A 14,373-nucleotide genomic window follows, 5' to 3' on the forward strand; every position below is an offset into this window, starting at 1 on the left:
CATTCTTATTTACAATGACGGCCTACCACGGCCAATTGTGTGCCAGCGTCACGGCCGGATGTGATACAGCCTGGATTCAAACCAGGGACTGTAGTGACGCCTCTTGCACTGAGATGCAGTGCCTTAGACCCGCCGCGGGAGCCCTGACTCATGCAAGTCGTCTCACAGATTAAGCCAGTTTACTTCAACTAAACTCAGCAAAAAAAAGAAACGTCCTCTCACTGTTAACTGAGTTTATTTTCCGCAAACTTAACATGTGTATGAACATAAGATTCAACAACTGAACAAGTTCCACAAACATGTTACTAACAGAAATGTAATAGTGTCCCTGAACGGGGGGGGGGTCAAAATCAAAAGTAAGTCAGTGTCTGGTGTAGACCTATTTCCAGCTGCATTAAGTACTGCATCTCCTCATGGACTGCACCAGATTTACCAGTTCTTGCTGTGCGATGTTACCCCACTCTTCCACCAAGGCACCTGCAAGTTCTCAGACATTTCTGGTGGGAATGGCCCTAGCCCTCACCCTCCGATCCAACAGGTCCCAGACGTGCTCAATGGGATTGAGATCCAGGCTCTTCGCTGGCCATGACAACACTGACATTCCTGTCTTATAGGAAATCACACACAGAACGAGCATTATGGCTGGTGGCATTGTCATGCTGGAGGGTCATGTCAGGATGGTACCACACGATGGAGGAGGATGTCTTACCTGTAACGCACAGCGTTGAGATTGCCTGCAATGACAACAAGCTCAGTCCAATGATTCTGTGACACACCGCCCCAGACCATGACAGACCCTCCGCCTACAAATCGATCCTGCACCAGAGTACAGGCCTCGGTGTAATGCTCATTCCTTCGACGATAAACGCGAATCCGACCATCACCCCTGGTGAGACAAAACCGCTACTCGTCAGTGAAGAGCACTTTTGCCAGTCCTGTCTGGTCCAGCGACAGTGGATTGGTGCCAATAGGCAAAGTTGTTGCCGGTGAGGACCTGCCTTACAACAGGCCTATAAGCCCTCAGTCCAGGCTCTCTCAGCCTATTGCGGACAGTCTGAGAACTAGTCAGTAGAGGGAAAGATTGCTCAGTTAATGTACAGAGATCCTTGAAAACCTGCTCAGGACCTCAGACTGGGGCAAAGGCTCACCTTCCAACGGGACAACGACCGTTAGCACACAGCCAAGACAACACAGGAGTGGCTTCGGGACAAGTCTCTGAATCAATCTCCTTGAGTGGCCTAGCCAGATCCTGGACTTGAAACCGATCAAACATCTCTGGAGAAACATGAAAATAGCTGTGCACCATCCAACCAGACAGAGCTTCAGAGAATTTGCAGAGAATAATGGAAGACACTCCCCAAATACAGTTGTGCCAAGCTTGTAGCGTCATTCCTAAGAAGACTCGAGGCTGTAATCGCTGCCAAAGATGCTTCAATAAAGTACAGAGTAAAGGGTCTGAATACTTATGTGAATTTAATACATTTCTAAAAACCAGTTTTTGCTTTGTCATTATGGAGTATTGTGTATTGATTGATGAGGGGGAAAACTATTTAATCCATTTTAGAATAAGGCTATAACGTATCAAAATGTGGAAAAAGTCAAGGTCGGAATTATTTCCAAATGCACTGGATGTAATATATATACAGTTTTTACCATCTTAAAGACAGTTTTTATGATATATCTCTGTTCACAAAAAGGTTATTGATTAGGCCTTTCACTCTTGAAGCTGCCAGTTAAGTCCTATAGCCCATACAACATTTACATATCTTAGTTTCATTTAGTGATTCAGACTAAGGCACCATCATTCAGGGTTGAATTCAAACAAGACACATTGTCATCAATCGCTCTGTCGAACAATGTGCCTTTTGTAAAAGGGCATTTCCCCTCGACGTTCGTGGAGAGATCGCATTCATGACAAACTCTGAAGATGCCAGCACAAACGTAAATTTAAAAGTCAAGTGCAATTACGCTTGTCGACAACACACCTTTTGATTGAATTCTGGCCATGGACTTAATTAAGCCCTGAGGTGTTCCCATTACATCTTAATGCCAATCTGACAACAAACAGACACCACATTGAAGGAGTGAGATTTCCCACAATACAGACAACATCATTGGGGTTTCACAGATAATTGTTAATTGCCCAGTGTAAGAAACTGTTCCAAGACATCTGTTACGATGTGACAGTGTTGTTGTTCTTCTCTTTCTGGGCTAAATGCCCTGTACTCCATAACGTGTGCTAACACTGACCACTCAGATCCCTTCAGCACAGACAAGTTAAGAGAGATTGCTTGGGGTTGTGTTAATAAGATTAGTTTAGTTGATCCAACCGGTCAGTCGGTCTTATTCTTGGCTGCTTCTGCCTTCTGTGCTTTCCTCCTGTTTCCCACCTCTTTCAGTCCCTCCTGGATCTGCTCCATTGCTTCTTCATCTCCTGCAGACTGGGCCAGAGCCAGGGCCTCCTTGTACAGCTTCACAGACTCCTCAAAAAGATCTAGAAGGAGACAAGAAGGATTGTGTTCATTTGGCGCGAAACGGAAAGAAAAACAGGTGGGACGACCTGGAATTGGCCTTTTCCAATACGACACACATTGTTTTCTATTGCAAAAACGCTTTGAAGCGTTTTCTGTTGCACGCCTTAGTGAACACTACAGAGATGACCAACAGTCGTAAAAAAAGTCTTCTACCCCCTTGAACTAAATGTTATTCATTAATGTTAATATCTGTACAGTTACTTATGCAGCTGCACCTACTCAAACTGCCGTATTCGTCGACCTGGCTAAGGCTTTCGACTCTGTCAATCACAACGTTCTTATTGGCAGACTCAACAGCCTTGGTTTCTCAAATGATTTTCCTCGCTTGGTTCACCAACTACTTCTCCGATAGAGCTCAGTGTGTCAAATCGGAAGGCCTGTTGTCCAGAACTCTGGCAGTCTCTTTGGGTGTGACACAGGGTTCAATTCTCGGGCCGACTCTCTTCTCTGTATACATCAATGATGTTGCTCTTGCTGCTGGTGATTCTCTGATCCAACTCTACGCAGACGACACCATTCGGTATACCTCTGGCCCTTCTTTGGACACTGTTAACTAACCTCCAGATGAGCTTCAATGCCATACAACTCTCCTTCCGTGGCCTCCAACTGCTCTTAAATGCAAGTAAAACTAAATGCATGCTCTTCAACCGATCGCTGCCCGAACCTGCCCGCCCGTCCCGCATTAAACTAGACGGTTCTGACTTAGAATATGTGGACAACTACAAATACCTAGGTGTCTGGTTAGACTAAACTCTCCTTCCAGACTCACATAAAACATCTCCCATCCAAAATTAAATCTAGAATTGGCTTCCTATTTTGCAACAAAGCATCCTTCACTCATGCTGCCAAACATACCTCGTAAAACTGACCATCCTACCGATCCTCGACTTCGGTAATGTCATTTACAAAATAGCCTCCAACACGCTACTCAACAAATTTGATGCAGTCTATCACAGTGCCATCCGTTTTGTCACCAAAGCCCCATATACTATCCACCACGTTGGCTGGCCCTCGCTTCATACTCGTCGCCAAACCCACTGGCTCCAAGTCATCTACAAGTCTCTGCTAGGTAAAGTCCCGCCTTATCTCAGCTCACTTTTCACCATAGCAGCACCCACCCATAGCACGCGCTCCAGCAGGTATATCTCACTGGTCACCCCCAAAAACAATTCTTACTTTGGCCGCCTCTCCTTCCAGTTCTCTGCTGCCAATGAACTGCAAAAATCTCTGAAGCTGGAGACTCTTACCTCCCTCACTAGCTTTAAGCACCAGCTGTCAGAGCAGCTCACAGATCACTGCACCTGAACATAGCCCATCCAATCTACCTCATCCCCATACTGTATTTATTTATCTTGCTCCTTTGCACCCCAGTATCTCTACTTGCACATCCATCTTCTGCACATCCTATCATTCCAGTGTTTAATTGCTATATTGTAATTACTTTGCCACCATGGCCTACTTATTGCCTTACCTCTCTTATCCTACTTCATTTGAAAATGCTGTATATAGATTTTTTTTCTACTGTATTATTGACTGTTTGTTTATTCCATGTGTAACTCTGTTGTTATATGTGTCGAACTGCTTTGCTTTATTCTTGGCCAGGTCGCAGTTGTAAATGAGAACTTTTTCTGAACTGGCCTACCTGGTTAAATAAAAGGTGAAATAAAAAAATCAAAATGTTAAAAATCTGTGCGGTCCCACAGGTTTACCCACTTGTTTTTTCTTTCAACAGTTTACCCACCTTCTGTGGAAAAACATATTGAAAGTATGCCTATAGGGAGCGTTACTTTTTTTCACCGTGGCCGGCGATCACCGTGACGCAACCATTTTGTTTTTTACCACGACATCACAGTATGCATGCAACCATTATTGTTTTTTACCACGACATCACAGTATGCATGCAACCATTTTGTTTTTTACCACGACATCACAGTATGCATGCAACCATTTTTCTATTTTATTTTTTTAACTTATGGGTGGTTCCCGGGAATCAAACACACTATCCTGACATTGCAAGAGTCATGCTCTACCAACGGAGTTACATTAATTTAGCGAATTCACAATAAAAGTTAATGTTGTGACACTGAAAACTGGCTTGTGTTGGAGGAAACCAAGGCCCTCCTAGAGGTTGTCCTCATTTTCATCCCTCCTTACCATTGTGCAGTAGGATGCCTGCCATGTTTCCCAGCAGCACATGTTGGTCAGGGTGGCCGGCTTCTCTGCTCAGCTCCACAGCCTGCTTCACCAGGGACAGAGCCTCGTCGTGGCAACCCTGCATGTCCAGGATGGTGGCCAGGTCACTCATCAGCACCAAGGACTGTAGTCAGGACAGCAGAAAGAAAGTAAGAACAGATTAACTTCTAGGTTACAAAACAGCAAGGATGCATAAATGATGCATAAATGCCACCCAGTCTGCTGTCCCCACATGCTTCAAGATGGCCTCCCATCGTTCCTGTACTCAAGAAGGCAAAGAACTGAACTAAATGACTAAATCGCCCATCACACTGCCCTATCCCATCTGGACAAGAGTAATACCGATGTAAGAATGCTGTTCATTGACTACATCTCAGCACTCAACACCATAGTACCCTCCAAGCTCATCATTAAGCTGGAGGCCCTGGGTCTCAACCTCGCCCTGTGCAACTGGTTCCTGGACTTTGGAGGGTGGTGAAGGTAGGAAACAACATCTCCACTTCGCTGACCCTCAACACCGGGTGCGTGCTCAGGCTCCTCCTGTACACACTGTTCACCCATGACTGCGTGGCCATGCACGCCTCCAACTCAATCATCAAATTTGCATACAACATTAGTGGGCTTGATCACCAACAACAACAAGACAACCTACAGGAAGGAGGTGAAGGCACTGAGTGTGGTGTCAGGAAAACAACCTCACTCAACGTCAACAAAACAAAGGAGATCGTCTATTTCAGGAAACAGCAGAGGGAGCACCCCTCTATCCACATCGAAGGGACAGTAGTGGACAAGGTGGAAAGTTTAAGTTCCTCGGCGTACACATCATAGACAAATTGAAATGGTCCAACCACACATACAGTGTGGTGAAGTAGGTGCAACAGCAGGGTCTCTCCCTGCTCTTCCTGACAGATCAGCAAGGCTTGCTTGTAGTCCACCACCGCGACCATGTAGCGGGCGTGGGAGTCCAGGCGCAACAGCGCCTCTTCAACCTCAGGAGGCTGAAGAAATTTGGCTTGTTACCTAAAACCCTGACAAACTTTTACAGATGCACAATCTAGAGCATCCTGTCGGGCTGCATCACCGCCTGGTACGCCAACTACACTGCCCTCAACCGCAAGGCTCTCTAGAGGGTGGTGTGGTCTGCACAACGCATGACCGGGGTCAAACTACCTGCCCTCCAGGACACCTTCAGCACCGCATGTCACAGGAAGGCCAAAAACATCAAGGACAACCACCCGAGCTACTGCCTGTTCACCCCACTACCATCCAGAAGGCGAGGTCAGTACAGGTGCATCAAAGCTGGGACCGAGAGACTGAAAAACAGCTTCTATCTCAAGGCCAAGGCTAAACAGCAATCACTAACTAAGAGAGGCTGCTGCCTACAGAGACTTAGTCACTTTAAACAATGTCACTTTAATATATATTTACATATCTTACAATATTTCCATATGAAATGAGTAATGCATCTTATACCATCTATTGCATCTTGTCTATGCCATCACGCATCCATATATTTATATGTACATATTCTTATTCCAGACCTAAAGATGTGTGTATTAGGTAGTTGTGGAATTGTTAGACATTACTGCACTGTCGGAACTAGAAGCACAAGCATTTCGCTACACTCTCATTAACATCTGATAGGTTACAAAACATCAGGACGCATAACTGCAAAGCATTTAGACTACATCAGTCTTCTGTGGGCGGGTCTCTCCCTGCTCTTCCTGGACAACTAGTACCTGTGGGCAGGTCTCTCCCTGCTCTTCCTGGACATCTAGTACCTGTGGGCGGGTCTCTCCCTGCTCTTCCTGGCCAACTGGTACCTGTGGGTGGGTCTCTCCCTGCTCTTCCTGGCCAACTGGTACCTGTGGGTGGGTCTCTCCCTGCTCTTCCTGGTCAACTGGTACCTGTGGGTGGGTCTCTCCCTGCTCTTCCTGGCCAACTGGTACCTGTGGGTGGGTCTCTCCCTGCTCTTCCTGGTCAACTGGTACCTGTGGGTGGGTCTCTCCCTGCTCTTCCTGGCCAACTGGTACCTGTGGGTGGGTCTCTCCCTGCTCTTCCTGACAGATCAGCAAGGCTTGCTTGTAGTCCACCACCGCCTGGCTCAGGCGGTGTATAGCGACCATGTAGCGGGCGTGGGAGTCCAGGGTCAGGCCCAGTAGGAGCCGGGTCTCCTTCCGCAACTCCTCTGAAGAGAGGGAGAAACACACGGATGGATGCTGTCAGCGAGCAAGTTCAATATCAAAAAGGTCACAAGTTGAATGCACAACATACTAAAAGCAAGGTTACACAACTTTTCAGAAGATAACATCGCCCTCTTTATTTAAACGTTCTGATTTTATTGACCAGATCGTGCGAGAGGGTGACCAAGGGGAAAGATATACTCTCTCTACGTCACAGGGTATTAGGCCGGATTCCAGCCTATACCGCCACGGTACATAATGTGTGCCTGAGACAGCACCACGACACCAGCCAGGCCACAACATCATTTCAAGCATGGTTGTGGCTGCATTGTGCAATGGTAATTCCTGTCATCAGTCTGCTTGAGACATTCAGTTCACAGGGAGCAGTGTTTGTTGTGCTGTTCTGTCACGCCCCGGATTACAGATGACATTATGAGGGTTTAAATATTGTAATTGGACAACATTTACAAAGAAAGGAGAACAAGGACAGCGCACACACACACTCTGTACTAGAGAGAAGACACCATAGGGCCCAACACAGCTAGAGAAGAGGCTAGGCCTGCACTTTACAATGAACTGACACTCTGTTGTTCACTGAACAGTACAATGGACTGGCTTTTAAAACAAAATGGCGCTGACGATGGTCACCCTGTTGCTAGCTCCCTGCCAATTTAGCACTCTTGATTATTTTGTATTTTTTTAATGTCTTTTTTTTAACTTTATTTGATCCGAAAGTTTCTAGTATTATTCCCTATCACCGACAAGCACTTCTGGACATCAGATCGAGATTACTCAAGACAAATTAGTCTTACTGGAGAAGGATACTCCATCTAGACTACCCAAAGCAGTTCCATTGCTTACGAGAGCCCTTTTTCCAAAAAGATGCCGCCAGAGGAGGGGAAGGCGAGCTGGAGTTCTCGTCTAATTAAACCACCCTCCCCTTTCTAGTATATAACCTGCTACTATACAGTCCCTGGACAATAAACTTTGTGAGCTCAGATTTCCTATCAGATATACAAGACACAACCAAGTCTGAGACAGATTATGTTAATCGTGCAGCTTGATCAAGCTACACAGCCCACGGGTTGTAGGTACATCACACGAACAGGGTAAAATAGCTTTGTGGCGCGGAAGAGTACAAACAGACACTGCACTGGCACTCGTAGAATTACACAGGACTTTGAGCTAATTGGAAACAGCATATCCCAAGGCCAGATCCATTGTGGACTTTAAAGGAAAATTCTCCCAAAATTCCACAAAACACATCTCTTCCCTTACTTGCAGGAATAATAAATTGGATCAGTGTTGTTATTCTTCATTCTGAGACGGATAGAAAGCCCTCCTTCGCCTCCCCCTTCAGCATATCAGACCACGCCTCTATTCTGCTATTCCCTGCCTATAGGCAGAAATTAAAACAGGACGCACCAGTGTTAAGATCTGTTCAACGCTGGACTGACCAATCAGAATCCATGCTACAGAACTGTTTTGATCACACAGACAGACATATGTTCCGAGCCGTCTCTGGGAATAACACTGACAAATATACTGACTCGGTCTCTGGGCTGGTTCATCAGGAAGTGCATAGAGGATGTTGTTCCTACAGGGACAATTTGAAAATACCCGAGTTGTGGACTCAAGTCACATGACTTGGACTTGAGACTTGACAAAAAATAACTGACTGATGACTTGAATTTTGTGGCACAGAGTGTCTGTGGATTACTCTCCACACAGCCAGAGACAGTAGCTGCAGCGTCGCCCTTGCAAAAGAAAACGTGCAACAGACTGGCTAGCGAAACGCACACTCAGCCCTCTGATTGGAACAGCAATATGTCAATCAACACAGGTCAGTGAGCTAGCGAACAGATTGCTGATTTGCTGTACAGCTATGGGATGGGGTGTAGTGTAGGGGAATGCCAAAATAAATATGCAGCTCCGAAAATTGTTTGGTGATCAAGAATAGTAATGGTTTACTTTGCAAGCTCACCAGAAATGGGCCATCAACCAACAATTACTAGCTTAGGCCTTTTTTGACATGTCAAAATAGCTTGAAATGGATAATTTACTTATGAAGCAAACATTTCAAATGTTAAAATTAATTAGTGGTGAAAAAATTATAAAAGTATAGATTGCATCTTCATGCATCTTATAACAAAAACATATATTTTTCTTAGCATTAAAGATTTGTGTGAGTTGCTTTGCTTGTCAGACCAAGACCGTGCTGTTTTGACTAAAATGTAAGCCTAGATTTGTGATAATGATGTGAGCTACAGGCAAGTTTGAGTCAAGTGATATGCATTTTTAGCAGACAGCATTGTGCCACACACACACACACACGAGCAGTGTTGGACAGGAGATAGACGAGGATCCTGTTTAGGGCTGTGATGATACCAGTATCGTGATCTTTTTTTTTTGCCATTTTTTTTGCCAAAACTAAGCAGACAAAACTATTTTGCCCTTTAAAAACCTTCTGTATGTAAAGTAGCGTGACATACTGTAGCTTGGAAAATAAATAAATGTGAGTCTGGATGACAACATAATGATGACATCATCCAGAGTCTCACACACACACAATCTTATGCTATTACAGCTAAAAACTATTTGAAGGTTTGGTCGTTAGATACCCGATTGCTCCTCAGCAGGAAGTTCCTTGAATTTCTCCAACTTGGTTTCAAGGGATTCAGTGCAAAACTGGAAACCCATCTCTGCCAAGTCATTCCTGAGAAGAAACAAACAGGTTACAGTTGGTAAATGGTGCACCGTGGTACTGGGAGGTGGTTCATGAAAATGTAGTCCTATAATACAGGACTACAACCAAGCGCAGGGAGAAAAAAAACATTCTCAACTGAAAACCTTTGGGTAGAGGCCTTCTAATGGTGTATAGGCACACTCTTAATCAACTAAGCTGGCTGGCTGCTATCAGAGACTTACTTGTATCGATTAAAAGTATGCATTAAAAAGGTGCCTCCTAATTTAGATGATGTCCATTATTTAAGAGGTAAGGACCACTAAAACTCATTTGGTTGCCTTAAACCTCGAAGCTGATTCAATTGCTCCAATGTCCATTTAAACTCACATGAAGACATCTACTTTTGAAGTTCACTTACTTCTCCTGGCCGGCATATATGGTAGCGAGCTTCAAGGACATCTCAATGACCCCATTGTCATCCTTTGAACCCGAGGGAGAGAGAAAAAGACTGAAGTAGCAATATAGCATTGAGTGTCTGGACCACAATGCACTGCCAATGGTTTCTGAATTGACGGAGCTGAGCCCAAAACTATTCCAGAAAGTCCTTCTTTCTTCAAAATGGACAATAGATAGATTGTCCTCTTCATTTCAAAATCAAAAAGCTGCTTCAGTACCCAGCGACTCTTACTGTCCAGATGTCACAACAATTCTATTCCTATGCTATTAATAAAATATATGCCATGTAGCAGATGTTTTTATCCAAAGTGACTTACAGTAATGCGTGCAGACATTTTTATATAATTTACCCCGTTAACCTCTTACTTAGACACACGACCAACCCTCACCTGTGGTGTTCCTTCGGACAACATGAAACTCATGGCCACTTTGAAGAGTTTCTCTGCCTGAGGGAGAAGAGCACAGGGGTCACTGGAAGTCAGCAAAACAGCTCAAAACACAAGCATTAAAAAAAAAATCACATTAATCACATCACATCACAATCACATTAACCTCTGCTCAATTGTCATTTCAATGAATGATGTACCACGAATTCTTGAAGGAAATACTTATGAACGCCTCATGAGCTGAGTACAACTGAATGGTTTCAAAGGTAGACTCCGCAATATGACATCATCTTCACCTCCAGCTTACAGACATCCACAAAAACAGGATAGAAAAAAAAAATGCCAAGACTTCCCCTATTGGCTCTTCTCAATCTGTGCCCTCCTTTGAAGAACACATACATTAGGAAACGTCAATAGTGGCAGTCCTCCTTGCAGATTTTTAACTTAGTTAATTTTGATAAGCAGGATCCCAAAAGTGGGACAGCAGGTGGGGGTTCACTGAAGAGGAGAAAGAGTGGCGACCTCTGCTATTACTCACATTATCCAGCTGACCTTGGACATAGGCAAGGTTCGCCATCTGTAGAGACCGGGGACAATGAAACAACAATAATGATGTGCAGCTGACTTTCTGTGGCAACTGTGGCTTTAATACCATGCATGGCATTACATGATTAAATGCTTACAGAAATTCCTGAGTAAGCATATTACTCCATCAAAGTGTATTGAGTGATACCTCAAAACTATCGTTATCACAACATGTATCAATGTGTGTGCAATATCACTATTGCAAGAGGCTGCGATTCTTAAATTCACTCTGTAATGCACAAAGACCAATCACGTGTCAAATGAGTCCAGTCAACCACACGTGTTCCCACAAGTTCACTGTGTAAGCTAATAAACACGGTTTGAAGCACATTTGAACAAGTTAAAAACGTCCTGTTAAATAGTCAAGGCTTTACCAAGCTGTAGGTGTAGATGATAGCTTGTGTATTGTTAGTCTGGTGGGCCAGCGCGATGGCCTGGTGGAGGAATCCATTGGCTCCATGCAACTGCCCCCGCATCATACTGAGCTTGAACACAACACACACACACCAATGTTACTCAGACATAACATGTAAAGAAATGACACTTCATCAAAACATAATGTCTAGAACAGATATGATAAACATTTGGGTCTGAATTGATACAATTAAAATGATGTTACGTTGATGACACTTACATGGAACCCAAACCGGCTGCGCACGTGCGCCATCGTGCATACATTTATTTGGTCCCCCCACACCAAACGCCATCACGACACGCAGGTTAAAATATCAAAACAAACTCTGAACCAATGATATTAATTTGGAGACAGGTCAAAAACATTTATGGCAATTTAGCTAGTTAGCTTGCACTTGCTAGCTAATTTGTCCCATTTAGCTAGCTTGCTTCTGCTGCTGCTGCTGCTGCTGCTGCTGCTGCTGCTATCTAATTTGTCCTATTTAGCTAGCTTGCTGTTGCTAGCTAATTTGTCCTGGGATATAAACATTAGGTTGTTATTTTACCTGAAATGCACAAGGTCCTCTACTCCAACAATGAATCCACACGTAAAAACGGTCAACCGAATCGTTTCTAGTCATCTCTCCCCCTTCCAGGCTTTTTCATCGTTTAACTTATATGGTGATCGGCATCTAAACTTTCATAGTATTACCACGACAACAGGCAACAGTTCGTCTTTCAATCACCCACATGGGTATAACCAATGAGGAGATGGCACGTCTTCTATAAACCAATGAGGAGATGGGAGAGGCAGGACATGCAGCGCGATCTGCGTCAGAAATAGGAATGACTTCTATTTTAGCCCTTGGCAACAGACTCTCGTTGGCGCGAGCAGTGTGGGTGCAATAATTGAATAACATGGATTCCTAAATGGATTTTGCAACGCTCGCGAGCGGTGTAGTCATGGTGTTAGATTCAGAAGATTGCATATAATCTCTTGGCAAATACAGTTGCATGGTACAGTACTTCTCGTTGAGATTAAGATTCTAGGTAGAAACTGGATTGAGGAGTTGCCTGCATCAATGACAATTAGTTACCTTGGCTCTCTTCAAAAGTAAAATAATCTCATCTTCTTTCTTCTGGGCATCAGTTCTGGTGTTCTCCTCAGCTTTGCCGAAGAGAGAGAACGCTATGAAGGGGGGGGGGGGGGGGTGTATATCACAAAACATTTAGGTCAAATGACCTATTATGAACGTTAACCACGTTCTTGTAATGAATGACATGTTGAAGGACTCATAATAATGCAAATCATATGCACATCAATGTAAAAGATGATCGATGAGAGTCTCTTGGTAGAAGTTTCATGTATTGACAATATACACACACACACACACACACACTAGGGAAGAGTATTTTAAACATCTAACATGACAATAACTTACTTACCAATTACACTCCCCATTGCATAAGTCCAGTTACTAGTAGCACGACTATTTTCATCGCCATTGCTTTCGCAGCTGCGGTATAGCGGTGACCTTCTGTGCACAGTAGCATGGATAGCATACGATTGAGAAGTCGTCCTTTTCAGACATTTCAATGATTGTGTCCTCGCGTGAACTCGACTATCTAAAGGCAGGTTGCGGAAGCCCTCTGCCATACATTGCTTTATTTGATTCCTATTAGTAAAGAATGCACGAGTGACAGCGGGTAACGCCATTTTAAAACACATTACAATTCAGTCGGAGGTTTTGGTGGAAAACCAAAACACGTCACTCCCTGTAATCAAAAAGCGTTCAACATAAAAGGGAAGTTGTACATAACAGCAATAATATTAATTATAATCTTTTCGCATATGTATTGAATACATCAATGTTTTTATTTTCTATTTTGAAGGGCAATACAAAAAAAATTGTGCCGGAAGTGATTCTATGCGCCTGCGGTCAATACGACTAACTTTAGTTGATTTATTTATGAGCATCTGAAGAGTACTTTTTCCTAAATGTCTAAAGTACTGCTGTTGAATGTGTTTATTACCGTGCGATTAACAGCAGTAGAACAGCAGTAGCTGTTGAGCTATTTGGTACAATGGGAAAAAAGGTTGCAGAGGAGCATCAGAAACGATTAAACAACCGTGGCTGACGAGATTTTCATGGCAGTGGAAAAAACGATAGCAGGTGAAGGTTCACCTTACAACAGGACAACAACAATAAGCACACAGCTAAGAAAATGCAGGAGTGGCTTCAGGACAAGTCTCTGAATGTCCTTGAGTGGCCCGGACATGAACCCGATCGAATTTCTGGAGAGACCTGAAGATAGCTGTGAAGCGAAACTCCCCATCCAACCTGACAGAGCTTGAGAGGATCTGCAGAGAAGAATGTGAGAAACTCTCCAAATAAAGGTGTGCCATTTTTATTAAATTAGCAAACATTTCTAAAACCCTTTTTCTGCTTTGTCATTATGTGGTATTGTGTGTAGATTGATGGGGAAAATGTTTTATTCAATTTGAGAATGAGGCTGTAACGTAACAAAATGTGGAAAAAGTCAAGGGCTGAATACTTTTCAAAGACACTGTATATTTCCACACTGTGAAATTGAGAAAATTATTATAATGTCCTTTTGGTCTAAGCGCTATTAGAAAATAAAGACATGTATATGGTGGGATGGAGTTCTGGTTTGCCTGGTGACGTCACATGCTTCTAGACCAATAGAAAATAGTTCCAAACCTCTTTGCCAATAACATTTAGTTTTCTAGTTAACATGGTACCCGCAATACACCAGTCTCAACGTCAACAGTGAAGAGGCGACTCCGGGATGCTGGCCTTTTAGGCAGAGTTCCAGTGTCTGTTCTTTTGCCCATCTTAATCTTTTCTTTGTATTGACCAGTCTGAGATATGGCTTTTTCTTTGCAACTCTGCCTAGAAGACCAGCATCCCTGAGTCGCTTCTTCACTGTTGACG

General features: G+C 43.8%; 1 protein-coding gene across 2 annotated transcripts; it reads right to left on the reverse strand.

Moving 5' to 3' along the window:
* Positions 1 to 220: 220 nt before the first annotated feature.
* On the reverse strand, positions 221 to 13,675 carry LOC139375822 (tetratricopeptide repeat protein 19, mitochondrial-like). 2 transcript variants are annotated; one of them, XM_071117719.1, is made up of 10 exons: positions 12,863 to 13,675; positions 12,514 to 12,605; positions 11,398 to 11,508; positions 10,977 to 11,015; positions 10,442 to 10,498; positions 10,015 to 10,076; positions 9,532 to 9,626; positions 6,761 to 6,915; positions 4,689 to 4,851; positions 221 to 2,494 (listed from the first exon to the last, which is right to left on the reverse strand). In XM_071117719.1, the coding sequence occupies exons 1-10, from the start codon at positions 13,143 to 13,145 to the stop codon at positions 2,334 to 2,336; spliced, it is 1,218 nt and encodes a 405-aa protein (XP_070973820.1). In that variant the 5' UTR covers positions 13,146 to 13,675; the 3' UTR covers positions 221 to 2,333. The 2 variants fall into 2 exon arrangements, with proteins under 2 accessions (XP_070973820.1, XP_070973819.1); XM_071117718.1 differs by lacking the exon at positions 11,398 to 11,508 and having other exon boundaries at positions 1,455 to 2,494; positions 12,863 to 13,134.
* Positions 13,676 to 14,373: the final 698 nt, after the last annotated feature.

The sequence above is a fragment of the Oncorhynchus clarkii genome, chromosome 20 (genome assembly GCF_045791955.1).
Source record: "Oncorhynchus clarkii lewisi isolate Uvic-CL-2024 chromosome 20, UVic_Ocla_1.0, whole genome shotgun sequence".
Classification (NCBI taxonomy): Eukaryota; Metazoa; Chordata; class Actinopteri; order Salmoniformes; family Salmonidae; genus Oncorhynchus; species Oncorhynchus clarkii.